Source organism: Zalophus californianus, chromosome X, assembly GCF_009762305.2.
Source record: "Zalophus californianus isolate mZalCal1 chromosome X, mZalCal1.pri.v2, whole genome shotgun sequence".
Classification (NCBI taxonomy): Eukaryota; Metazoa; Chordata; class Mammalia; order Carnivora; family Otariidae; genus Zalophus; species Zalophus californianus.
The window spans coordinates 72,886,374-72,914,167 of NC_045612.1; the positions used below are offsets into that span (position 1 = coordinate 72,886,374).

The following is a 27,794-nucleotide window of genomic DNA, read 5'->3' on the forward strand; positions in this document are numbered from 1 at the left end:
GGCAAGGGCACGGGGATCGGGGGAGGGAAATAGGCCGTGACAAATGAGAAAACTGGCAGGGAAGGACTCCCCAGTCTCATGGAGCCTATTCGGGACCCAGCGGAGGTCCTTGAATGATTCCCTCTCTCCTGGGGAGGTCTCCCATCTCTCCCCTGCCAACCACTTCCGGCTGTCCCCTCCCCATCTCCTTACTCACTGGCATCGCAGCCTAGGACACAGGCCCTTCTGGCACCGAAAGCCCCTCGGCCTGCCCCAGGAACACAGTTCTGGCTGCCTTTCTTGTCTGCTCCTATTGGCTTGTGGATGTCCCAGGCAACGTGGCCTCCCACTCCCAGGAGATCAGCACAAGGCTAACAGCCCCGGAGAGGCTTTCGAGGCCTCTTTTCTTGTCTAGCCCTTGGGCCTGACAAAGCAGTTCCAGTGTCTCAGCCAAGAGACACCAGAACATTCTCTTTATTCAGTGGGTCCTCTTGCCTGTCTCTGGACCTTCTCCAGGAAGGGGCAGGGGTGGCTGGATCAGGGGACCCGCTACAGGGTGAGGAAGAGTCTGATTGTTCCACAATTGAGATGGTAACCCACAGGGTCAGGGATGGGACGGGACGAATACTCTTTGGTAGGCTGGGAATGGGTACAGGGTGGGGACGGGGGAGGCTCATCTCTGGAAAGCCCTGGGGCGCTGCCACCAGGTTCTCCTTCATGGAGGCCTGGGCTAGGACAGAATGAGGGTGTATGGGGACCCAGGCCAGGCCTGACCCACTGGGCTTAAGTCCCTCCTCCCCATGGAGATCAGAAATGGAAACATCTTTGGCCTCAAGGCCAAGATCTCCAGGGCAAGAGTGGCCCTTGGGAGTATGTGCACCTTCTGTAAGATAATGGCCCTTCAGACAGTGGCAGTCTGACCATGTGCTATCAGCCTTCTGGTTCGAGGCCCAGCAACCGAGTTCCTGTGCTCTTTCCCCACAAGACTCTTTATGCAACACTTTCTGATTTGGGGAGCTGTCCTCGAGCCTGCCTTGACACTGATCATCCATCCTCCCCAAGCCAGGTGACTATAGAGGATTCAGCCATCTCTCTAAGCTCTCCGCCCACATCTCTCCCCTCCTATCCCTTTCCCTCCTCTCCTCTGTTCTCCTCTCCTCTCTTCTCCCTCTTCCCTAACTCCACTCTCTCTCACCACTCATTCTGTACCCCATTACTACCCCTCATTGCCTAGGGTGGTGGGGCACAGCTTCACTGGGGCCCCGACCTAGCCACGACTGTTCGCTCCTCATCTCCCAGCCTGGCACTTGCCTGTGGCGGCCCACATGGGGCAAGGTGTGCTGAGTGGGAGGAGGGCAACTGCACCGTCTGCCATTGCCTGTAGGGGTATGGGCAGGAGGGAATTAAGGATCGTGGCAACAAAAGGAATGTGGAGGGGGGAAAGAGCTTCTCCCCTCTGTGCCCCCCAACATTCCCTGCAGGGCCAAGGCTGGGTGAGCAGCCTCCTTCCCTAGGGTCAGGGCTCTCAGCAGGAGTGGGTACTTCCAGCCCCCACTCCCCCCCTTTTTTTTTGCTAAGCCCCATAGATGGGGACCTGAGGGGGGGCACCTGCTGCTCCTGCCGTTTTCTCCTGGATGAGTTTTGCAGCTCCCTGGGGCCCTCTGGCCGTTCTGTTGGAGCTGCTTTTGGGGTGGGGGTAGGTTGGGGGTGATGTGCGGCCCCCCATGTCCCCCCGCCCCCACCTGGTCCTATACCTCCCACGGGAGGAGCCCCTCCCCCTCCACCCGGGGGGCTGGAGCTGATGTCAGTGTGTGGTGGAGGTCTGTCCTCCCTCCCTGCTGTCACTCTTCCCGAGTCAGGCCCTCATCTAGGGCAGGCAGTGCCTCCAGCCCCAGTCCTCCGCCGCCCTGGCCGCTGGAGAAGGACACCATGGTATGGAGGAGCATGAGAACAAGGACATAGAGCCGGATCCTGCTGGGGCTGAGGCGGGAGCCCCCAGAGACCGGCAGCAGGGAGGGCTTGTGGCCGATGTGGCCTGGGGGGTCATGGCGGGGGTGGTACTGGTGGTACTGTTGGTGGTAGTGGTGGAAATAGGAGTGGTGGAATTGCTGGTGGTGGGTTTTGGGGGCCTCAGTCTCCTTGAACTTCTTCTTCTCCGACTCACAGGAGACCCACTGCACGTCACAGCACTTGGTTTCCGGCCGCTTTGGCGAAGTATCCAGCAACCCTGCCAATGGATAAGGAAGGTGCGGTGGGGTGCTAAGGGGACAGATGGCTTTCCTAGAGAGGAGATCTTCAAAGCTGTGGCTGCTCTGGTAGCCCTGGCCCAGGCTCCTTTCCCCCTGCCCCTTAGCACCTTCCATGTCTGGATACTTCTCTCCCAGGGATCCCAGACAACTTCTTGGGCATGTGGCGGATCGAGATGGCCCCTGTGCTCTTTGCCCCTCTTCCACTCAGCCCTGTCCCAAACTGGGGACCTCACTGCTCACTCTTCAGGGCACTAACCTGCTTATAATCTGACTTCCCTGTTGTCCTCCCTGCTCCCACAGCCCCAGCCTGGTGCCTGCCCTGGGCCCCCAGCCTCCTCCCTCTTCCGCAGTGCTCTGCCTTTACCTGTACAGATAAAGCCCGGAAGCCCTCCGTACACCATTTCCTCATTGTCAGGGAGTATAAAGGGGCACCGGGTCTGCACCTCCAGGCAGTACTGCTTGCAGGGCACCCAGCGCTGGCATTCCCGCTGGGTCACGCTGAAGTATTCGGAGCACAGCCAGGCCTTGTAGACCGCCTGTGGGGAGAGGAAAGAGCGTCAGCCCAGGCACCAGCGCCTTCCTACCTCAAAAGAGAGGGATGAAGGAGGGGGTGTACTTGCCCACCCACCAACGCCAGGATCCAGGGGGCGGGGGAGAAGAAGGGTGTGGGTCAAGACCACTACATCCTACTCGAAAATCTCCCATCTCATAGCCCGAAGTCCCAAGGCCCCTAAATCTGCAGTCCTCTAAGACTTACATTTTTTCCTCCCACTGGTAAAATCACAAAATTACTCCTATGTCAGAGCAGGAAGGGGTCTTACGGGTCATCCCATCCAACCCTACTAGCTTAGTTGACCCAAGGAGGTATCCTGACTTGCCTGGAGTCACTTATAATGAGGTAGATTTCAGTTCTGTTCAATTCCGCAAACGCTTCTTCGGCCGATGGTGTAAGGTTTTTAAATTCAAGAAAGCGATGGAAAGAATAATCCTTGCCCCTACCTCCTTAGGGTGTTATGTGGATCAGATAATACGACACATGAGAAAATGTTTTGTAAACTCTGAAGTGCAACACAAATGTGAGGGGTTACTTTTAATGAAAACAGGAATCTGCCTTACCAGGCACCACATGTGTTTTAGAGCTCTACTTAACCCATGCTGTCCCGTTGGCTTCAGCCCCGGTGTGGGGCAGATAGCACGTTTCATTTGGAAACGTTCCTTTGCAGTTTCACTTTACAGTATACTTCCTGTTCCTCATCTCGCCCACCCCTACCAGGCACTGGGTCCTAGATGAGGTTCCCTGCTCTATCCTCTTTGGCTATCATCAAGCCCAGCCTTTCTCCACAGTAACGCTGCTGACATTTTGGACTGGATAATTCTTTTTTTAAATTTTTTAAAAGGGCGCCTGGGTGGCTCAGTTGGTTAAGCGTCTGCCTGCGGCTCAGGTCATGATCCCGGTGTCCTGGGATCGAACCCCATGTTCGGCTCCCTGCTCAGCGGGGAGCCTGCTTCTCCCTCTCCCTCTGCCCTTCCTTCCTGCTTGTGTTCTCTCTCAAATAAATAAAATCTTAAAATGTTTTAAAATCAATTAATTAATTAATTAAATTGAAGTAGAGTTGACATACAATGTTACATTAGTTTCAGGTGTACAACATAGTGATTCAACAACTCTGTGCTATACTCCCCACAAGCATAGCTACCATCTGTCCCCATACAACACTATTATAATACCACTGACTTTAATCCCTGTGCCGTGCCTTTTACTCCTGTGACTTATTCGTCCCATGACCGGAAGCCTGTATCTCCCAGTCCCCTTCACTCATTTTACCCATCCCTCCATCCCCTCCCCTCTGGCAACCTTCAGTTTGTTCCCTGTATTTCTAGGTCTGATTTTACTTTTTGTTTCTTATTCATTTGTTTTGCTTTTTAGGTTCCACATATAAGTGAAATCATATGTATTTGTCTTTCTCAGTCTGACTTATTTCAATTTGCACAATACCCCCTAGGTCCATCCATGTTGTCTCAAATGGCACAATCCCATTTTTTTATGACTTTTATTTTCATTCTTTTATATTCCATTACACACACACACACACACACACACACACACACACACACACACACACACCATATCTTCTTTATCCATTTATCTAGCAATAGACACTTGGGTTGCTTCCATATCTTGGCTATTGTACATAATGCTGCTATAAACATAGGGGTGCATATATCTTTTTGAATTAGTGTTTTTATTTTCTTTGGGTAAATACCCATGGATTGGATACTTCTTTGTTCTGTGCACTATAGGATATTAAGCGACATTTCTTGACTCTGCCCAGTAGTTGCCAGTCATATCCCCCTCCCATTTTTGTGACAACCAAAAAATGTCTCTGGCCGTTGTCAAATGTCCCGGGGTGGGGGGGGGGCAGAATCATCCCCCATTGAGAACCACTGATCTAGCTCTTTGCTACTGAAAGTGTGGACCCGGACCAGCAGCATCAGCATCACCTAGGAGCTTGTGAGAAGCACAGAATCCCAGGCCCCGCCCAGACCTGCCGTGTCAGCACATGCATTTTAACAGGATGCCCAGGCAACTCTCGCCTATGAGGTTAGCCCTGCCCACATCCTCCTCATATCTTCAGGGGCACCTTGTTGCTTCTCACAGCAAAGGTTCTTAGATTTCAATGGGCCCCAGAATCCCCTGGGATGCTTGTTAAATAGGCAGATTAGCTCCCTCCAGTTCAGCTTCAAAAGGACTGAGGTGGGCTTAGGAATCTGCATTTTGAACAAGAGCCTTGGTCATTGTGCTGCTGGAAGCCTTTCAATCACACTGTGAACAACATGGACAGAGCTTCTTACGCTGACTTTAAACATGTACAGTAAAATACAAATAACTTCACCGTGGACGAGAACTTTCACAATGTATCCCCACAGCAGGCTTCTCCAGAGCAGGGGATGGTGATGGGTGGTGCTGGTGGGTGGTAGTAGGTTGTAGTGCAAATCAACCCCTTGAGGAACAAAGTGTTGCCTGGTGCTTTGATATCTCACTGTCATCTCACATTTAACATGCTCTAAATCTTATAATGAAGTTCTTCATTTTTTTTTTTTTTTTACTCCAAACCTGCCCTCACTTCCAAGTTTCGACCATTTCAATGAAGTGCCATGGCCAACTACCCAAGTATTCAAGCCAGAAACCTAGGCATCAGCCTTCACTCCTCTCTTTCTGTGCATCCCCACATGCAGTCCATCAGCAAGGCATGCCAATTCTTCCTCCACTTCCACAACTTTCTGCAAGCCACTGTCATCTGTCACCTGTACAAGAGTCTCCTCTTTGGCTTCCCCACCTCTACTCTTCATCTTTCCAATCCACTGTTCACACAGGAGTAAGAGTGATCTCAAAACACCACCAGATCATATCACTCCCTTGCTTCAACCCCTTCAATGCATTTCGAATAAAACCCAAACTTTTGACCACAGACTTCAAGCCCCTGCATAACTTGACTCCCATCTGTCTCTGCAAACTCATTTCCTATCTCTCCCTTCAAGCTCATCATACTCCACATGTACACACATAGCTTTTCTTTCTTTCCTTGAACATACCCTACTTCTTCCTACCACAGGACCTTGGCTCATACTGTTCTCTCGGCTTGGAATGCTCTCCCCCCACCTTTTAGCATGGCTAGGTCCTTCTCGTCTTTCAGGCCTCAGTTCAAATGTCACCTCCTCAGAGATGGTCTCCCTGACCCCTCTAGTTAGAGGATGCCTTCTCATTTAGAGGGTGCCTTCTCATTACTCCCTCTTTTTCTTAAGTGTTTCTTCACCACAAGTATGACTTTGTCTGCATCCTCAGTCAACCTCACTAAAATGTGCGATGCATGAGAGCAGACATGGTTTGTCTTATTGACCATTGTGTACCTGGCACAATATAACATAAAAAAATGTCTGCTGATTGAGTGAACAGGACAAGTAAATGAGGACATGTCCCTACTCTCAGAGAAATGCCAGTTTCATAGATGCATCTATTTTGAATCTATGGTGTATGATCTATAATGTAGGAGAGGTAAACCACTGGCCATTGAAGGGAAGCAAATAGAAAAGCTGGAGAAGATTTCAGCGAGAAGATAATAGTTGAGCTAACACTCAAGGTAGGATTTTAGACGGGATGGGTAGAGATGAGACCAAAGGGCATTCCAGGCTGAGGCGACAGCTTACATGGAAGTGTGGAGGTAAGTAAATTCAGGGCGTGCTAAAAGAACAGAGAGTTTTGTATGAATGGAATTAGAAGAGTACCAATCTGTGGATGGACGTTTAAGTTAATTCCAAGTTCTCACTATTATAAACAATGCTTTGGTGAATATCTTCATACACATGTCTCTTGCACACCTGTGTTAAAGTTTACTTATACAAGCTCCTAAAAGTGAAATTATTGGGATAAAATGTATGTGCAAAGGAATGAGAAGAGAATGAAAGGAGGGTGTAAGAGATCAAGTGAAGGTAAAAGGCAGGGTAAGAGAGTGGCAGTGGGCTGAGAGTGTACAAGGGAGGAGTGTGTAAGAAAGAGAGAGTGAGAAAGAGTAAGGAGTTGGAGGGTAAGAAATGGTGGTGCTTCCTGGTTTGCAGCCTTGGCCAGGGCATCCTCACCCCTACACTCCTTTGGAAAGAGGTGTCTGACTTCTCCTGGCCCCCAGGATGCTGTGTGAATCCACACAAGTGAGTATGTACACACACAGCGCCCAAAGCCAAGATTCAGGGCCAGAGGGTTTAGAAAGAGGAGGCCATCCTGGACTCCTTGGTTTAAGAGCTGGAAAACCAGAGAAAGAGCAGAGGAATAAGAGATGGAGGGTAAGGGAGGTAAAGGGATGCGGTGAGGGTGAGAGAAGATGAAGAGTAAGGAAGAGCTGGGGGATAAGAGGGTGGGGACATCAGAGGGAGTAAGAGGGGGTTTGTGAAGAGGAGGGGTAAGAAAGAGGAAGTCCCAAAGATGAGGGTAAGAGTGAGCAGGGGAATTAAAGTGGGTGAGGAAGATGAGGATATAAAAAAGCAGGGATGAGATGATGGATAAGAGAACAGAAGAAAGGTAGAAGAAATAAAAGCAAGGCAAGAAAGAAAAGGAGATGCCTAGAGCTAAGGGGCCCAGTGCCTCAGAGAACCCCCTCCATCTTTTGGAACCCAGAGTGCCAAAGTGAGGCTCTGTCCACAGCCATTGCTCCAGTCTCAGCAGCCTGGACCCAGGGTCCTCCTCAATCCTCACCCCAAGGGGTGTGGAATCGCTCCCTCTTCCACCGACTGGGTTCAGAGGTCCCTGTAGGATTCTCCCTGGGCTCCTCCAGTTCAATATGCCTGCTCCTATGAGAGAAGGCCCAATTGGAGTTGCAGCCCTCCTCCCAGGCAACTGTGATTGGCCTAATAACAGCCTATGGTGGCTGGGCACTCACCTGTATGCTCTGGGAGAGAGGGAAGGAGAGAGGGAGGCAGGGGTTGGGAGAGGGGTGGCCTGACAGTAGGAGTGTGGCCTTTCCCCTTAAGTAGAAGACCCTCCCTCAAGCCCCATACCCCCTAGCCTGGGTCACCATGACAACAAGTGGGTGAGCAGATTGCCTGAGGAGGACACCAGGCCTGTGGGTGGTTAGGCAGGAACAGGCAACGAGTTAATGAGGGGAATGGAGGAAGAGCGAAAAGGGGCTGAGGGGTAATCCAATTTCTTGGCCTCACAGAGGGCCAGCTGAGGCCACTGCCGGCTCACCTGCTTCAGAGGTAGCCTGGGGTCCTTCTCAAGTGAAAAGTCTTTCTCTCAGGGCTACCATCTGGGCAGCAAGCCTGTCAGTCTCTGCAGCCCTTTTCCCTTATCCAGCCTCAGTAGCTTGCCCCGACCAATCAGTGTGAGGACGGAGCCAGAGGGCACCGGGTTGTTTGGGCAGTCACAGGGGGCGGCCTGAATACTCATCCATAAGGATGGGGAAGAGCCAGGAGAAGCCAGGGTTAGGGAAGCTGTGGGGCTTGCTGGAGGTGGGGCATGTAGGGAAAAGGAAGAAATGTCTCAGAACCAGACAACAGTCCATTGGGAGACCTTCGGAGATCTCTTGCTCTAGTCTCTCAACCCTGGCTGCATATTAGAATCGCCCAGAGAGTCTTTTAAAAATGCACTCCAGACCAATGAAGTCAGATTCCTTGTGGGTGGGACCCACACACACGTAGTTTTTCAAAACGCCCTGGGTAATTATAATAGGCAGAGAACTACCAGATTAGCGCCTCTACTTGCATTTTATAGATGAGGAAACTGAGGCCCAGAAAAGGGGGAATGACTTGTCTATAGTCACATAAAATAATGGCAGAGGGAGAAATCTGAAACCGGGTTTCTTGGCTCCAACTCCACGGTTCTTCTTACTGGACAATCCTACCAATGACTCTGAATTCCACACTCAGGGGCAGGGCACACAAAGGCATGCGCAGGGGAGGATAGCTGAGAACCAGGCTGGCTCTGGGCTTTCAGGCTCTTCAAACTCCAGCCTTGACAGAAAAGCCTTCTTCATCATGTGCCGTCCTCTAAGCTTAACCATCCTGGACCCTCCAGGTAGTGGCAGAGGATGGGTGGGGTTGGAAGACTTGAACTGGCAGTGCCTCCTTTTCCTACAGAACCCCCTTTCCCACCTCAGTCAGGCCACCGCTGGGCTCAATCAAGTTCTGGCTGCTGCAGCCAAGTTGCTATGGGAACTGGGAAGCAGGGAGTAACTAGAGGGAACACCAATTAACCCAAAAAGGAAGCTGGGAAGGCTATCCCACCCCTCCTCCCAACTGGGCCACTAAGCCACTCTTGAAATGGGAGCGGGAAAGATAAGGGGGATCCCAAACCCTCCTGGGCTCTGCAGCTGCCAGTTTAGGGAGGACCAGGAGAACTTAGAAAGCCTTACCTTCCTGCTTCCTGGTTTGCAGCCCTGGCCAGGGCATCCTCACCCCTACACTCCTTTGGAAAGAAGTGTCTGACTTCTTGTGGCCCCCAGGATGCTGTGTGAATCCACACAAGTGAGTATGTACACACACAGCACCCAAAGCCAAGATTCAGGGCCAGAGGGTTTAGAAAGAGGAGGCCATCCTGGACTCCTTGGTTTAAGAGCTGGAAAACCATCCAGAGAGGAGAGCTTCTGTTCTTGCCAACCAGAAAGTTGGCAGTTTCCTTCTCAGATTCCAACTTGCTAATGTCCCTAGGGCCTGTTTCCCCATCCAAATCCTCCCTACAGACCTTCTCTTTATGGCTGCTTGTTTTCTTAGTGTTCTCCTGGGACCCTTGGCCAGGAGCTGCAGCTGCAGAGTCTGTGGAGGCAGAACAACAATCTGGGCTGGACCTGGGGATGAAACCAATGTCCACAGCACACAAGTAACCACCCCACCCCCATAATTTACCTAGGAGGAAACCGAGGCCCAGAAAAAGGGATTGGTTTAGCCAAGTCAGAAGCATGCAAGAATTCAGCTACAAAGCCAGGGTTAAAACACGTACGCTTCTTTGCACCACATCCATCAGCACACCTAGAATTTTGTGAGGTTGTGAGATACCTCCTTGGGCAGGGTCTGAAAAGAGCCACATGCTCCTATTCCTGACTCTGGGCTTTCAAAGAATTGGATCAGAACAAGGTAAGATCAAAGTCAGTCTCCAGTTCAGGGAAAGGAGATCATGGACATAACTCTGGAGACAGCCGTAGTTCATTGGGATTGGCAGAGTCAGACTGGGATTAGGGGCATTACAGGGCAAATCCCGGTGGATGATATGGCTTTGCTTAAGTGGCTATAAAAATAACCAACAGCTTTCCTGCTTCAGAGAATAAGCAGTCATGGGTCCAAGTGACCTGGCCTGGCCTGAAGGAAAGGCAGGGGAGATGGCTGGAGAGGTGGGTAAGAACTTAAAGCCAGTGCAGTTCCAAAGGGACCTTGCACCTCGAAACTTCCCAGGCCATCTGCTCAAAGACCAATGGCTGGGTAGGCCTGGCTTGGCCAGGGGCAGTCTGGTCAGTAGAAAAGTGGTATTCCTAATGCAGGGGTAGCTCTTAAGGAGCATAGATGATCCATTTCAATTAGATGAGAAGAGGAGGCAGGTTCATGACCACTCCAGAATGGAAAGGACTGTGAAAGTCATCACTCCACTTCCCTGTCTGCTGTTGGAATTTCCACTCCAACATCACTGCCAAGTGCTATTGTCTCAGGGCACTCACTCTCTCCTAGAATAGCCCATCTCTTCAGACAACTCTAGCAGTTAAAGAAGTTCTTCCTTCTTTTGAGCTGAGATAATGCCTCTCTGTGGCTTTTTACTCATGGCTCCTACTAGATCTACAGTCAGCTTCCTGTCTCCCTGGATAGCCCTGCAGTTATTTGTAAACTTCCCTAAGTCAGGTCTTCCCATTCATTTGTTCATGAAGTGATCACTTTCTGAACACCTTCTGAGTGTCTGGCACTGTGATGAGGGCATATATATGATAAAGATGAGTAAGATAAGGTTGTTAGCTTCAAGAAGAAGGAGAGACAACCATGTGAATCAATCATTATAAGTCACTGTGCTAAATGGTATGTACTTGGTACAGTGCTAGCATAGAAGGAGGAGTGATCAACTGTGTTTTGAAGGCTGAGGATAGGAAAACATCTCCATGTGGAGGAGGCTTGAGTTGGGACTTGGAAAAAAATTAGTAGAAGTTCACTAGGTGGAATAGGGCAGGAATAAGTGTACTTCAAGCAAAGGAATCAGCAGGTATAAAGGCCTGGAGGTGTGAAATAGTGCTGGGTTCAGACACTGTAGGTAGTTTAGCTTAGTTAGAGGTTGCAAAGGGGGGTGTAATGGGAGATGAGGCTGCAGAGGAAGGCCATACCCATATTATGATATGCTCTGGATGTTAAGGAGGAGGTGGGCTTCACCTTATAGGCAACTGAAAACCTTTAATGGGTTTTAAATAATTGCTTTTTAAAAGACCACTTATCACTTTTGTGGCTAACTTTTCAGGCTATGTCTTAAAGTGTGGACGATGGAGTATAGGCATCAAGACTGCAGGTAGGGTGACTAGTTAGGGAACTGTTGCAATAATCTGAGTGAGAGATGAGGGGGACCTCAACTAAGGCAGTAGCTGCACAATTAAGAAATGGAGAGAAGGGGCGGATGTGAGAAGAGGCGTCAAGGAGGTAGAATCAATAGGATAACTTATGGAGGTAGGGAATGAGGGAGAGGGAGGGGTCCAGGATGACTACCAGGTTTCTGGCTTGGGTGGCAAGATGAATAGTAGTTTCATTCATTAAGGAAGGGAAATCAGGAGGAAGAGTAGAATTGGGGGCGAAAAAGCTGAATTCAGTTTTTGACCATATTCACTTTGAAGTATATGTGGGTCAGCTAGGTAGAAATGTCAAGGAGGCAGTTGGACATAATGGTCTGAGCTCAGAAGGAAGGTCTGGGCCAGAGATAAATCCCACCAAGAGATAAGGGGTTAATCATTAGAAACATGGTAGGACTATACTTTCCCCTACCCTTTGAAGTTAGACATGACCCTATGACTCACTTTGGCCAATGAAATGTGAATTGAAGTGATGTGGATCACTTTTCGGGAGAAGCTTTAAGAGTTGGTATATGATGTGGCACATTCTCTTCCCTCTGCTGCTGCCTGTGGAAAGAGTGTTGAAATGGACCCTCCACTAGCCTGGGTCTCTTGGTGACTATCATGAACAGATGCTCCCTGCTGACCTGTTTTGGACAGGTTTTGTGAGCAAAAATTAACTGTTTGTTGTGTTAAGCTTTGGATGATTAGGAGTTGTGTGTTGCCGCAGCATAACCTAGCTCACCCTGACTAATAAAGCAAGAACAGAAGCCAAGGAAGTGGATGATACTGCCTAGGGAGAGGGAGCACAAAGAGAAAAGGACCAACAGTGGATCCCTGGAAAACACTAACATTTAAGAGAAAGGTAGAGGAAGGGAATCTGATGAAGATCGGGGAGTGGCCTAAAAGATCAGAGGAGAACAGACAAGAGTAGCAATCTATAAACTGGGGGAGGAGAGAGTTTCCAAGAAGAGGAGTGGTCAGCAAATGAGGACTTAGAAACATGCTGGCAGTCTCATCATGGTGAGAACGGAGGTAGCAATGTGTAGACTACTCTTCTACGGAGCCAAACATTCCCAGTTTTGTTTCGTTTTTTGTTTTTTGTTTTTCAATTATTTCATAGGATGTGGTTTCCAGTTCTCTCTTCTATCTTGGTTGTTCATATTCAGATGAGTTCCTATTTTTCTGTGTCCCTTGCAACAGAACCCAATTCCCAAACAGAGTTGATCAACACAGTCAAGTAGAAGTATCAGCCCTCCTGACCTGGAAGCTCTGTTTCTGTTAATGCAGCCTAAGACCACATTTGCTTTCTTGGGGACTGTGTGGTATTCTTCTGGTAATTCAGTGGAGAGAGATGGAAAGAGATAAGGCCTGCCTGGAGTGTGGGATCAAAGGCACAGCCTAGATCAAAGTCCCTGCAAGGATCCCAAGCCTTCTGGTAAGACATCTGTATAAATTAAATCCTTGAGACTGTAGGCTCACTGAGGACAGGGATTGTATCTTACTTATCTGTGCACCGGCCTTAGTGTCTTAGTGTTTCACATGGAGCTAGGTATACACAAAAGGTGCTCTCTAAGTACTTGAAATCTGAGCACTTGAAAATGAAGCCTCCAACAACTAGCCCAGATTGGAGTAAGGTGGAGAACTGCAAGAAAAAGGTAGAAGTAATGGGTTATGTAATGTTAATGTGTTTGCATGAATTTTACAGCTCCAATGGGGAAATTGAGATGTATTAGCAAAAAGTCATAGAGAACTAAGCAAAAAAGGGGCAAATATTAACTCCAGGAAAACAAGTTGACCAAGGAAGGAAATGTAATCCAGTATTCTACATGACTCAGCTGTGAACAATATTTATAGTCCTAAGAATGTAAAAATGGAATACTGTTAAAATCAGAAATTGTGATATGCCAATATTGGATGTATGAAGGGAGGGGAAGTGTGTGTGCACATACGGTGCTGCTGGTAGTAAGAGAGCTAAATCCTCCTCTAATAAAATAAAGTCAATAGATATTTAAAACAAAAAACTCAAGAAACTGTAGTATTGGCATGCCATTTTGAAATGCGGGGGTAAATATCAGAAGAAAGAGCAAAGAGATTTGGAAATATTTAACTCTGAAGAGTGAGGCTCAGGGGTTGAGCAGAAGGCTTCTGTTTTAATTATAAGCATTGAGATCTATATTTATCATTTGAAAGCCATTAAATTATAAATATGTATTATATATATATATATAATTCACACACATACACGCACACTGATATTTAAAACAGACAAGTCAAGAAATAGCAGTATTGGCATACCATTAGAAATGTGGAGATAAATATCAGAAGAAAAACATAAGAGAATTTCAAGTGTTTGACTCTGAAGAGCGAGTGTACATACGTAGCTTATACAGGTTTCTTAAAATTATGGACATGTAATACTTTGATAAAATGAAAATGAAACAAAAAGATAAACTTACCTGCATCCATGACCTCAAAAACAATAAAACAAAATGTCTAAGACTTAATCTGACCAAACTCACCAGACTCAGCCCCAAAGCCCCAGGCCCTGCACTGCCCAGTCCTGGATCATTTACTCTATCACCACTGCCTGGGCCATGGGCTTGGGCCAGGTCAGCTTAACAGGCCAGCAGAACTAATGAGTGGTCCTATAGCCAAAGAGAGGAACTAATATGAGAGGACAGTAGCTTTGGGGGCTTCTGTGCCCAATGGCTGTGCAGGTTACCACAGGAATGGTGCCAGTGTGACAGTGACAGACGTAGCTTCCTTTGAGCTGCACTAAGACATGTGCAGCATAAAATTCCACTGCCCCCTCCCAGACACAGCTGTCTGCCACACACTGCTAGCCCTGGGCCCAGGCCCAGAAAGCAATCTCTAGCCTTCCACAAGGATCATTGTGAAACCAGCTCCCTGAACCTGCCTTACCTCCTTCCCCAACTGCAGTACCTTGATAGACAGATGAGAGGCTGGGGAGAACAGAGACCTGATAAAAGGATCTGTCAGCTGTGCTTGGTCTCTAGGGATGAGGTGAATCAAGGCTTTGGAGTCCTTCCATCTCTGCCTCTGTCTTCCCCCACCTAAGCATGTCTTTGTGCCCTCACTGACTAGAATCTCTCCAGTTGCCTTCTGGCTCCCAATCTCCCACTCCCATGCCAGACACTTCACCGCCTGCTCCCAAATTACCTTTCCCTTCTCCTAAGCAGTCCATCCTAGTGTTGTCAATCTCAATTGGGTATTCAACAGTCACTTGGATGAAGCACATCTAATTAAGGTGAGAATAATACTGGCTGCCATTTATTAAGTACTTGCTATATGCCAGGCTCTGTTCTAAGCAACTGACATTTATTAACTCATTGAATCCTCGCAACCACCCCCCTGAGGTGGAGACATATTTGTGGATGACAACAGGAAGGACCAGAGAGTTTACATAACTTGCCCAAGGCCACACAGCCAGTAATAATAATGGCAGCTACCATTTCGTGAGCAATTTCCATCCCATAGGTACTGTAGTCTTCCCCCCCCATAGGTACTATAGTCTTAAGAGGTTAGCATGTTGTATGTCATTTAAGCATCACAATGAATGACCCTAATTTCTTAATTTCAAATGTGAAGACAGTGAGGTTCCAAGAGAGTGAAAGAACATGTTCAGGGTCTCAACAACTATTTTATGGAGAAGACAGATTTCAAAACCAGATTTACCTGGACTTCAGTGCCCAAGCTCTTATATGCGTATTGCCCCTTGGCTGGTCTCTCCATTTCACTGTTACCACTGAAGGATTTAGCTCATTACTCAAACAAATCTTTCTGATGGACTTTCAATTCAGGTCAAGTTGGGGAGAGATTTCTAGGACTAGATGGGAGAGTGGTTTTCTACCATCAGTGTATTCAGCCCATTTCTTATATGAGTAAGGTTTTCTTTGTAAGGGGATGTGGGGGGAAGAGCCTTTGAGTATTAGGGACCACACATGACCATTTCCACTCTCCCGTCAAAGCACTCCCTTCCCACTTTCCTCTACACACAGACACACACACACACACACACACACACACACACACACACACACACACACACACACCCTGGGAGACGGAGATGTCGAAAAGAGGCAACTACAGCTTTGTTTCATCCAAACCCACCAGCTTCCTACCCAGAGCTGAAGGCTCGCTATTTCTGCTTTAATCTTTGGCAACTGGCGAAGGGAGGGCAGTCGTCTCCCTGTAGAAAGGCTTTCTTGCCCTTGGACACTAGCTCTCCTGTTCCGGGTCCTATCCTTTAGGGGCTTCTGGAAATGCCTTGCCCTGGAAGACTCCAGTGCAAGAGTCCAATCCTTCAGAAAGGCCTCAGGGCACTCTACCTAATGGCTCCTACCCAGCATGCCTCAGAAATGTCTGCATTGCCAAGCCTTTGCTCAAGTCAGATGGAGAGTCAGCTAGAGCACGGTCCCGATTCTGGCCTTGCCAGAGGCTAGCTTTGTGAACTTGGACAAGTCACCCATAAGGAGGCGGGGACTCAGCCACTAGTTTGCTAGGTGGCTATGAGCAGAGGACTCTCCCTCTCTGGGCCTCAATGTGGATCCAAGAAGGTGGTCCCTAGGGAGGCAGCATGTGTGACAGGGTCAAACATCTTTAAACTCCACCCTGTGGTCAAATCCCAGGTCTGCTCTTATCAGTTATGAGACCTCAGGCGAGTGACTTAAATTCCCTGATTTCCATTTTCCTCACCTGCAAAATGGAGATAATAAAGGCACTTATCCTTACCTTTCTAAAAATTATGTCTGTAAAGCAACTAGCACAAAGCTTTACCTATAGTTCAATTGCACTGGCATAGATTGGGCAGTACCACTGCCTTCTGGCAATCAAATCCCTAGATTTGACCTGGATTCAAATCCCAGCTCCAACTCTTACTAGCTGAATGACCCTGAGCTAGTTACTTAACCTCTCTGAATCTGTCTTCTCCCATGTAAAATGGGGATAAATATTTTTTTTGCCCTTCACAAGGCAGATGTAAGAATTAAGGAGGGTCTGGGATCGTTCTTTTCTTTCCCATTCCTTCTTTTCAGCTCTAAGATTGAAATAACAAATGAGAAAAATAACTGCCACAAATGTGAAAAAGGTTAAAGTCATTAATACCTATGAAAGAGTACATAAAAATCAATAAAAACCACAAGACACAAACAGACAATTCACAAAACGGGCACTACAAAGGGCCCATAAACAAGAAAAACAAATTTTTGACCTAAGGAATGCAAATTAAAAGCCAATGCTATACCATTTTTCAACCCCAAATTAGAAAAGCTTTAAAAATGTGGTACTCAATGCTGGGAAAGGGTGGTAAATTAGTCCCACGCTTTTGGTGAAGGTATACACTAGAATAATCCTTGTGGAAAGAAATTTGGTAAGAAAGAAATTTGTATGTCAAGAGCCTTGAAAAGGTTAATACTCTTTGAATCTGTTAGACGAGTCCCAAATGTTCATCCTGCGGAATTAATGTTTATGCTCCCATTTGTATGCAAAACAAAGGAAAGAAAAAGTCATTGTGTGTGCAAATGTTTATGTAAGCTCAGAGAGAGGGGCGGAAGGATGCACACCAAATTGTTAACATCAGCGACCTCAGGGCAGTGGCACTGGGAGGATTATTAATGTTTTCTTTGTAAACCTCTGTATTGTTAGATTTTGGTACAATGAGCGTGCATTATTTTGTGGTTTGAGGAACTCGGCAAAGTAGAGATATAAGAAAAATATGATTGAGATAACATTTATTAAAAAAAGGAATCATAGATCTGACAGAGATTTATGAACAAAGATATTCATCACAGCGTTAATTATAATAGTAGAAGTTGGAAGTAAAGTAAATACCGCACATAGGGGACTAAAATAAATCGCACTATATTCATGTGATAGAATATTGTACACTCCTCAAGACTCATGTTTTTGAATATTTAATTACATGGAAAGAGACTCAGTATAACTTTAACAATAACTGAAAAAGAGCAGGGTAAAAAAAACTGTATGATTTCAAGTATGTAAAAATAGATAGTCATATCTGTTAGGGTGGCTCTTACCAAAACATGGAAAATAGTAAGTGTTGGGAAGGATGTGGAGAAACTAAGAACACTTGCACGTGGCTGATAAGAATGTAGAATGGTACAGCCGCTGTGGAAAACAGCATGGTGGTTCCTCAAAGAGTTAAACGTAGAATTACCATGTGATCCAGCAGGTCCGCATCTAGGTATGTACCTCAAACAATTGAAAGCAAGGATTCAAACCGACACTTGTATCCCAAAGTCCGTAACGACATCACTCACAATAGACAGAAGGTGAAAGGAAATGATATCATATGTCCACACAAAAGCTTGTCCATGAATGTCCAGAGCAGCTTTATTCGTAATTGCCCAAAGGTGGAAATAACCCAAGTGTCCATAGAGATGAATGGATAAACAAAATATGGTATATCCAGACAATAAAATATTATTCGACCATAAAAAAAAATGAGGTGTTGATACAGGCTACAACATGGATGAACCTTGAAAACATTACTTTAAATGAAATAAGCCAGGCACAAAAGGACAAGTAGTGCATGATTCCACGGAGATGAGGTTCCTAGACGAGTCAAAGTCACAGAGAGAGAACGTAGGCTAGAGGTTACCAGGGGCGGGGGGAGGGAGGAATGCAGAGTTATCGTTTAAGGGGTACAGAGTTTCTGCTTAGGACAATAAAAACCTCTTAGAAATGGATGGTGGCGCTGATTATACAACATTGCAAGGGTATTTCATGCCATTGAACCGTACACCGAAAAGTTGTTAAGATGGCAAATTTCATGTTATGTATATTTTACTATAATGAAAAAACTAGAAAGACATATATAGGGGCGCCTGGGTGGCTCAGTCAGTTAGGCGTCCCACTCTTGATTCCAGCTCAGGTCGTGGTCTCAGGGTCCTGGGATGGAGCCCCGTGTCTGGCTCCACGCTCAGCACGGAGTCTGCTTGGGATTCTCTCTCTCCTTCTCCCTCTGCCTTTTCCCCACTCTCACTCTCTCTGTTTTTCTCCTTCTGAAATAAATAAAATCTTAAAAAAAAAGATATGCCTTTTTGTGACATATGTAGATGTATATCTATCTAATGCCACAAAAAGACACATTAGAAGGAAATACAGTATAACATTAAGAGTGTCTCTGGGATTTTTACCTGTTATACTTCTATTTTCCAGAATTTCTCAAAGACCATTTTTTTTTTTTTTTGTAATTGGAAAAAAGGGTGTTTTTAAAAGATTCTTTGTCTACAGTTCTGGAGGATTGGCCCGGTTGGAAGTTCTAGTTGAGTTGAACACTAAGCAGATATGTTCGCCTTTCACAGTTCTGCCAGGTCGCCAGGCTATCCAAATAATCAAATAAACTTATAGGAAATAATGGTAAATGCCTACCACCATGCCATGTCCCTCGGTAGGCAGGCAGAACTTGGTGAGTTGGCACTTCCTTCTACTCCCAAGAGAAGCCTAGCCATCCCAGGCCAGAGCTCGCCAAAACAGTGGCATGGGAAGTGGGTGTCCAAAGCTCAGCCCAGGCGTTAGCAGGCTCTGGGGTGACAAGATCTCACTGTTTCCACTACCAGCTCTCCCAGCAGGTGCTTGGTGGGGCTCAGGCCTGCACTAGGCCTGCCTAGGAGGACCTCCTCCCCTCCTGCACTGGTTGGTCCTTCTAGTGGATGAGGCCTCGAATAGAACAGTTCTTTCCCTCCAGGCAGGGGGAGCCCGGCTCCTCCCACCTCTTGTGTAGAGCCTGCAGACAAAGGAGGCAGCAAACACGGTCCCTTCCTGGTACCTATCCTCTGTCACTCTCCCAAGAGGATACTGGTGACTGTCACTGGGTGTCAAGGACAAGAGACTGGGATGCTGAACAAAGAGGCTGTTGGTGGGTTCCCCCCACTTTGCACTTGAGCCACTACAGGGGGCCCCAAGCTGCCAGGAGGCCTTGCTGGACCTCCTCTGAGGTCAGGTTGGCCTTGCAGCCCAGTCTCTCGGTCGCCAGCTGGGCATTGCTTCCGACAGCTGGAGGAGATCATTAACATTTCCTTTGTGCATGTGTGCTCTGGGGAGAGAGCAGACAGACCTGATTTTGTATCCCAGTCCCCCCACCTTTTGGCTACAGTGGCGTGGGTGGGTCACTGGCCCTCACTGAGCCACAGCTGTCTCATTTGCAAAGTGGGGATAATGATAGTTCCTGCCTGCTGGGATGATTGGATTTAAATGAGTCTATGGACACATAGAAAGTCCCTGTAGTCTCACAGGCACTCAAAAGCTTGCAGTTTTCTTTCCCCCTTTCCCTTTTTCACCCCTTTCTTCTTGGGCGCCAGTCTGCCTAGCCTTCTAGCCCAGAGACCTGTTCCAGCCCAGGTTCCAGCTCCCTTCTCCGGGATCCATTTGGGCAGGAGCTTTGGTCCCAGTAGCCCCTGTAGTAACTCCTTCCCTCCCCAGGGCCAGCTGCAACCCGCCTGTGCCCTTGCACTCCCCTCTAAGCACCTACCTGGCTCCAGGTGTCAAAAAGTCAGGCTTTTCTGAACCTCCTCTTATGCCTAGGGAAAAATGTCTGATCCAGCATCCCTGGCCACCTGCACACACTCTGGTCTAAGTGCCTGTAACCACAGGAGCACAACATACCCATTTCCCGGAGACCTCCCAGGTCAGCATCAGACAAAGGTGCTCCTGGGAGTCCGTATTTGTCTAGAGCCCTCGGAAGCTGCCCCTGGCTTTCCAACAAACACCTGCAGCTGCAATCTGCCCGTGGCTGAGACATGAGCTAAGGCGGTGGTGGGGGGTAGGTTTGATGGCCGGTCTGCATGGCCACATAGCAGGTAAACAGCCTCAGAGGGTGGGAACACAAAAGAACTGCCCCGAGGGGGAAGATTTTTCTAGGGTATACTCCCACCCTTGAGCCTGAGATGTCCTCCTACATCCCCACCTACACACGAAGGGGCGGGGGTGCCCTTTTCATGAGGTAGCAGTGCCTGGGGAGGAGGCGACACGCACCCATAGGACTTAGAAGCGCCCTCTCGAGCTTGGGAGGTGTTCAGAGATCTCTGACCCTCCTTTATTCTCAGCCCCGCCCACTGTCTTCCCTGTCCTCACCCGCCCCCCCCCCCCCCCCCCCCCCGCCCCACACTGCCTCCACTGTGTTCAGCAGACTCTTCCAGCCAGACCATGAGACTAGGTGGGAGGCTGCTGGGCTCCCTTCCTCCACCTAGCTCCCCCCACCCCCACCTTCAGGAGATACCAGTGTATCCTTCCTGGAGGTTCCCGTTGCTATGGTGACTATAGTAGTCAGGCACCAGCATGTGGGAAGGATGGGAAGTAGCCATGAAGAAGACTGTGTGTCCATGTGAGTGTGTGTCTGTGTCTGAGTGTGTGTGCATGCACACATACACATGTCCACCCTGAGCAGGGAGGGGAGAAGGCAGGGAGGACACAAAAGCCGAAAGGGAGAGAGGGAGGGAGGGAAGGGACAGAAGAAGGGACCAGAAGATGGAAGGGGAGGCCGGAGAAGGCATGGGGATAAGGGAGGGGAAGTGTGAATGGGGTGTGAAAGATGCAAGGGGTGAGGGGGCACAGAGGTTATTGGGGGGGTTGGGGGGGAGGCCAGAAGAAGGGAAAGACATGGGGTAAAAGTTGGGAGGGGTGTGTGGTACAGGTGGGTGATGAGGGGAGTGGGGTGGGATGGGAGATGGGGCAAGGGGCTGGAGGTAACTTTTGGGAGAAGTGGGGGTCGGAGGAGTGTAGGGGTGAGCATTAGCAAGTGAGGTGTGGGGTGTGGTTGGGGAAGGGTCTAGGGCGATCTTCTAAGAGATCACAAAGGTTGTGGGGCCACTGGAATGGGGATGGGGTGCTGGGTGTGGGCTAAAATTTGGGAAGACTATGGGGGGTGGGGGTGGGTCAGGATGGGGGTGAGGTGGTCTGGAGAGGTGTAGGCAGCAGGAGGTCACTTTCCCCCTCCCACATTTAAGCCACCGTATCCTTGGCTGAGCTATACACATTGCCTCTTCTCTGTTCCCGTCTCTTCCCGGAAGCCCAGTGCTCACATTCCTGGGCAATGAGCTTCTGTGGATTTAGAGGCTCCTCCCCAGGGGAGGCTTTGCCATGGTTCCCAGGAGGCCACGTCTTGATTGCCTTCCCCTTCCTCCCGCCCCGGCCCCAGCATGGACCAGGGCACCCTCTTTGCCCGTGAGAACCCTGGGTCGGGGAGGCCGACTGTGGGCCTCTACTCCCAGCCTGCGAGCTGGGAGCATGTGCCTTAGAGCCTTAGAGCATGTGCCCTCTGCCCAGTGACCTGAGCTCCCTGCTCAGCATCAGTGTTAGCCCAGGAGTCCGGCTTGGCAGGAAAGCTGTGGCAGGTGGGAGGAGAGAGGAAGGCAGTGAGGCAGAAACAGCTGCTAGCCGGAGTGGAGGCAGAGCAAGGCCCCAGCGGGTATGGGCAGAAGGCGAGGCGCTGGCTCCAGCAGTCCCCGCTCCTCTGTGTGGAGGTGTCAGGCCCCCCCACCAGCCCTTCCCATCCAATGCCACCGTTCAGGGAGCAGGCTCGGCTCTCGGGCCTAAACCCTGCGCTGAAACAGACTTCAGAGGTCACCTGTCCAACTCCTCCCATAACCTGGAGTTAGAGTCGTCTCCATGGCATTTCCTCCAAGGGTCTGCCCGAGTCAGGCCAGCCATTGGCCGGAAGTGGGAGCTCACTTCCTCCTAGGGCAGTCTGTTCCCTCTTTGGAAGGAAAAACCTGCCAACTGAGCCACTCCGATGTGCCAGGCCTAGGTACTGTGCAGACCTGTCATTATTAATGACCTCACAGGGCTGTTATGATGACTTAGCTCCAGTTTACAGATGAGAAAAGTGAGGCTCAGAGAGTTGAAGTCTCTAGCTCAAGGTCACATGGAGGGGCCGAATAGATGATTTTTAAATTTAAATCCAATCATCCCCTGGGTCTGACCCCAGGACTTTCGAACTACGAAGTCCGTATGGGGCTCAGCCCGGCATGCTTCTTCTGCACCATGACAACTCTTCTGGGGTTTGAAGTCAGAGACCACATCCTCCTGAGTCTCCTCTTCTCCAGGTGAAACAACTCCTTCAACTCTGTCCAGGAGAACCTGGGTTCCAGCCTCCTCCCCACCTGCTCAGTGTGAGATCCAGAATGGAACGCACAGTGTGCCAGGTGGGTTCGGGCCTGTCCAGAGCAGAGTAGAACTATCACATCCTTCCTTGGCACCAACCTTTACTTCTGTGGCCCTGTGGCCGGTAAGAGAGTGACCTGTCCTTCTCTTGGGCTTCTAGCCCTTCTTGGATCAGAACTATGAGAGAAGAAGCCAGGGTTTTGTTTTCATTTCCACCACTCCCTGTAGTCACACTGTCCTAAATTTTGAGTCAGAGTGGGGCAGAGGTGGGGGGAACAGGGGATGGGAACCAGGCAGGGGCACAGCAGGGCTGGGAGGATGGAGGGCTGTGTGTGTGGAGGGGGAAGGTGGCTGTCAGGCAGGGCTGGGAAGGGGGGTGAAGGGGAAGGGGAGGTGAGGGCCTCGGGGCTGTCCGGGGCCCCGGGTGGAGCTCTGGCCTGGGGCTGGGAGAGGCCAGGGTGGGGATGGGCATGGGCCAGCCTAAGTTAACATCCCCTGCTGTGCAAGAGGAAGTCAGTCGCACATTAAGGAAATGTTGCAGCTGGTACTAAATTGGGAGGTGTCACAGGCAGCAGTGAGGACAGGTATGATTCGTGGGGCCCTGCATGGCCCAAAACAGGGGCAGGCACTGCCGAGGGAGAGAACAGGGTTTCTGGAGCTGCCCAGGGCCGATCTGACTGAGACACTCAGGACAGGGCCCCAGGGATGGGGGTCACCTGGGCCCGGAGCAGAGCCTCCAAGCTTGGTTTCCGGAAGTCAGAGGAAGCCTCCTCATCCTGGCCTGGGCTACGGGCTCTCCACCCAGGAGAAGCTTTGAGGATGAGGCGTCGTCTGCAAGGGATCCCATCTGGGGGAGAGGCTAGACAGGAGAGGGCTTGGAGCCTGGGGGCAGGCATGGGAATGGGCAAAAAGGACTGGGAAGGAGGTGGAGTGGTGGGGTGAAGGGGGAGGGGCTGCAGGTGGGAGCAGAGCAGGGCTGCCTTGTCCCTCGGTGCCCATAATACGGCTGCGATCCAGAGTCCTGTGGGTCTAGGCCTCAGCTGAGGGAGTGAGCGCCGGAGAGGAAAGGGAGACCCCCCGGAGGAGGCAGGCACTGGCCTCCTCCCAGCACAGGGGCAGCAAGAGAGCAGGCAGAGTTCACTTGGGAGGGAGAGCAAGAGAGCGACAGACAGCGACAGCAGCAAGGAGACAAAGGAGAGCAGGGAGGGCCCTGGCCAGGGGGCACCTGATGGGAGGCTATGGCAAAAGCATACGCCTCCGCTCCTCGGCAGAACATGCAGGCTGGAGGCCTGGCACTCCTGCTTGTTGGCTAAGCGGCCTCAGGGCAAACGCCTTGATCCCCCTCCCTGCACCTCAGTTTCCTCATCTGTAAAATGGGGATAACGGTGCTGGTATCACCGTCCTCCCTGGGCAGTTGTGATCTCGTAAGATCTGTGAGAGATGTTAAGACCCTAAGCATAACATCAATGTCCGGTGTCATATTATTACCGCAAAACGCTATCAGCTATCTCTTCCCACTGAAGTCTCACAGAAGCCTCAGGATGTGAGAAGAGCAAGGATTATGTGTCCCGTGTTAGAAATGAGGAAATGGAAGCTTAGGGAAGTGAAGCGCCGTGCCCAAGGTCACACTGCTAACAAGTGGTAGAGGTGATGAGGCCTCCTGCATCCAAGACATCAGTTGTCTTTCTCTTCCATCAAAGTGCTTGGTCAAAATAATTAATACGAGGGGTTATTACTTAGCGTGAGACCAGACAGAGCTTGGAGCCAACCACAACGTGGAGGAAAAAAAAAAAAAACCATGGGCAAGTTGTGGTGTGGTCTCTCAGTCATCCTGGTGGCCGAAGGCAAGGAAAATGACTGGGGCCGCGGGATTGGAAGGAGGGCCACAGAGAGAGACATCCTTTATTCTCCCTGCTGTGGACCACATCCCTCTGCTCTCCCTGAGTGTGTATCTGTGACTGACATCGAGGGTGTGTGTGTGTGTGTCTCTCTATGACAAAATGTGTCCTTCCTCATGTGACAGTTCTTCCGCCTCTCTGTGTGTCTCTGGCATCGTAGGGAGATAGGCGTGTGTGTGACAGGGTGTCTGCCTCTCTGGCACTGTTTGTGGGTGTGACGACCTCTCTCTATCTCTGCATGACTTTGCCTGGGGTGGTGGTGGTGCTGTATGGCTGTGTGTGTTTGTCTATCTGTCTGTACACCTTTAAGAAGTGGAATATCTCATTTGGTAGTGTGAGTGAGGCAGTGAGTCAGCTGAGGCTGAGGGAGGCGGGAGGGAGACTGCTAGGTTACGAGAACAGGAAAAAGGAGAATGAGAAAGTGAAGTCAGGAGCAAGGAGCTACCCCTTTCCTCCCCAATCCCCTGCCCAAATCCTTAAGGAGCCCACCGAGAGCGTGGCACCCTGAAGAAGTCCACAGGGGGCACGTTCGTTGGAAAGGGGCACTTTCTGCCCCTCCCCAAGGCCTCGGAGGGAGACAAGCTAGGGTAGGAGTCACTGTCTCCCTCTCCAGCTCTCAGCCCAGGGTGAGGGAGGCCACCACCCCACCTGGTCTCCTCCTCACTTGACCCTTTGACCTTGCTAGTCTCTTTTCTCCCAAAGGCAGGCCACCTGGCCAAGCTGAGCAAACAGAGCAGTGGCACCGCGTCCCAAATGTTTACAGCCGCCATGCACCTATTGTCCAGAATGACCCTGCCGAGGGTCAAGAAGTTTCTCCATACCCAGCTCTGCCTTAGGCAGGCCCGTTCTGCAGTGGCCTCCCCTCTCCTCTGGATGCCTGTCCCCGAGCGCCAGACAGCCAGCTTTCCCTCCACCACTACCCCAGTGTGCTGGGAAGGCACTGGGAGTTTTGTAATGCAGCAACCCACAGTGGCCCTCCCCTGAGCCGCTGTGCCCTGTCCCCCAACTCCTTTTATCAGGGAAGAGGGGCTGGCAGCTTCCCTCCTTGGGAGAAGACAGGCACCCCTGGGCTCCAGCTCAGGTCATGTAAGGTCAATACAGCCGAGTGCCCCACCAGCAGGAATGCCTCTCCTCTCATCCACTGGCAGGGGCCAAAGGGTGAGGGTTAGGTTGCCAAATATTTCTCCTTCCCCCTCTGGCCTTCCGCCGGCACCAGTCAGTCCCAGGACTTTCAATGCCGGCTCCGGAAAGGAAGTGGGCACCGCTGGCTGAGGATGGAGACTGGGGGTTGCCAGATCCCTCTTTCCACCCCTTTGTCCGTGACCCCTCCCTCCTCATGCGGGGGCGGAGCACCAGGAAGCCCCAGTCCCAAGGTGCCCAAACCCGGGATTAATAGAAGTTGGCCGGGTGGTTAACTGACCTGAATCCCTGCGGCACCCCTCTCTGGGGGAGGGTCCCAAGGTAGCACTCCTAGTGCCCTACCGTGAACGGTGGGGGTGACGGGAGGAGGTGAGGCGGGTAGAGGGGGGCAGACCTCCTTTTCTCTCCGGGTCCCACCTCCACCGCTCCCGCCGCCGCCGAGGGAGGTGTTGTGCCCGCGGACGCCAGTCCCTACCTTACAGCCTTTCGTGCAGGACCGGATTGAGTACTCTTCTGCCTGTAAGTATTTATGCAGCACGAGGTCGAACTCGTCATATTTTTCCTGAGCATGTCGGTCGAGCCGCTGGTACGCCTCGATACAGTTGCTACACACCTCCCAGGCCCCGGAGCCTGGGCTGGCCACCACGGCCAGCAGGTCCCCCAGCAGGGTGTCCAGGCTGCAGTCCAGGCTGTCGGGGCGGTCCATGCCCAGCAGCAAGTCCCAGACCGTGTAGGTGTCGCAAAAGGAGAGAGTGAAGTTCCGAAAGTGGCCTTTGAGCAAGTTTTTTTTGGCGGAGGGGAACTCGGCCGGGGCACGGGAAGGGGAATCAGGGGGCCGCAGTGGGGGGGCTGGGGTAGTCGGTTCAAAAAGTCTCTGCAAAGATTGCAATTTGGTGCAAGCTGCGTCCAGCCCCGTGGGCTCTGGGACACCACCGCAATCCGGCCTGGGACCGGCAGCGGGGGCGGCTTTGGTCAGGTTGCTGTATTGGGGGCCGCAGGTGCCCGGGGGCGCGCTGGGCTCGCTGGGCGGCGGCGGCGGCGGCGGCAGGGGCAGCACCGCGCGAGGAGGCATCGGCTGCCGCTCCCGGCCGGTCCCCCAGGGCGGCCGCATGGCGCTGCTCAGCTCCCTGGCCCGGGGCCGGGCCCCCGCGCACAGCCACAGATGGTCAGCGAGCAGCACGGTGAAGAAGAGCAGGGACGCCAGGGACAGTCGCCATCGCTGCGCCCGCTCAGAGTCAGCGCAAGGTTTGTCGCTCGGCCTGGGAGCCCAGCAGCAGCAGCAGCAGCAGATAGTCAGCGCGGCGGCGTCTTTCCCGGGCCACATCCAAGCGCCCCTGAACATATTTCAGGGGAGTCCGGGCTGGAGGGATCAGGCAGGCGCGAGGCCGGACGGCCGTCACGGGCGGGCGAGCGGGCTGCGCGCCGCTCAGCGCTCCTCCGCGCCGTCCAGGCTCTACCTCGGGGGCTGCATGGTGAGGCAGGCCGGCCGGCCCGCGGCCCCGCTCAGGCCAGAGTCGCGGGGTGCTCTCGTGCCGTCCCCGCGCTCCTCCCGCGCTCCCTCGCTGGCAGCCCGGGCGCCGCCGCCCGGCCCGCTAGGCACTGCCCGGCGTCCCGGCGGGGGGCGGTGCGGGGCACTGGGGCGGTGGCGGCTGCGGCGGCGGCGCCGCACTCCTCATAGTGTCGGGCCCCTCAGCTGCCCTCGGCTCCGCGCCACTCCACTCCGCGCCGGCGGCCGCCCGGCTCGCACTCTGTTCTGGCCGTCTCTGCTCGGCGCAGCTCTGCGCCCCTCAGCGCCGCCGTGCGGGCCCGGCCACCGCGCTCCGCTCGCTCGCCCCGCGCCGCGCCGCTCCCGCCCGCCCGTCAGCCCGCCCGCCTGCTGCCTGCTCCGCGCCGCTCCCTGCCTCGCTCGCGCCCTCCTAGGCCCGCCGGCCGGCCCGCTGCCCGGCCCTTCGGGCTTCGCTCGCGCTCTGGCCGTTCGCCCGGGCCGGTCCCGGGCCGGCTCCGCTCCGGCTCCGCGCCTGCTGCTCCCGGAGTTCCGGCTCGGGCGGGCCACCTGGCTCCCGGCGGCGCCACAGGCGCCGGACGCCGACACGGGGCTTCACTTAGTGCGCCTCTCGCTTCCGTCTCCCGTTAGCACCGCTGTGGCGGCCGCCGAGCCGCACGGCCCCGTGGCTCCCGCTGGCCATGCCCCCTCAGTCTGTCGCCATCTTCCGCTGTGCGGAGAACACCTTGAGAGCCCGTGTGCGAGTGTGTTTGGGGGGGGAGCGGGGCGGAGAAAGAGGCACTGAGAGGAGGAGGGAGCGGGACTGGGGCCCCGACTGCGCCTG

General features: G+C 51.6%; 1 protein-coding gene across 1 annotated transcript; it reads right to left on the bottom strand.

Moving 5' to 3' along the window:
• Positions 1-26,941, bottom strand: FAM155B (family with sequence similarity 155 member B). The gene is made up of 3 exons (XM_027607283.1): positions 25,943-26,941; positions 2,593-2,764; positions 1-2,206 (listed from the first exon to the last, which is right to left on the bottom strand). Exons 1-3 carry the CDS (start codon positions 26,807-26,809, stop codon positions 1,821-1,823), a joined length of 1,425 nt encoding a protein of 474 aa, XP_027463084.1. The 5' UTR covers positions 26,810-26,941; the 3' UTR covers positions 1-1,820.
• Positions 26,942-27,794: the final 853 nt, after the last annotated feature.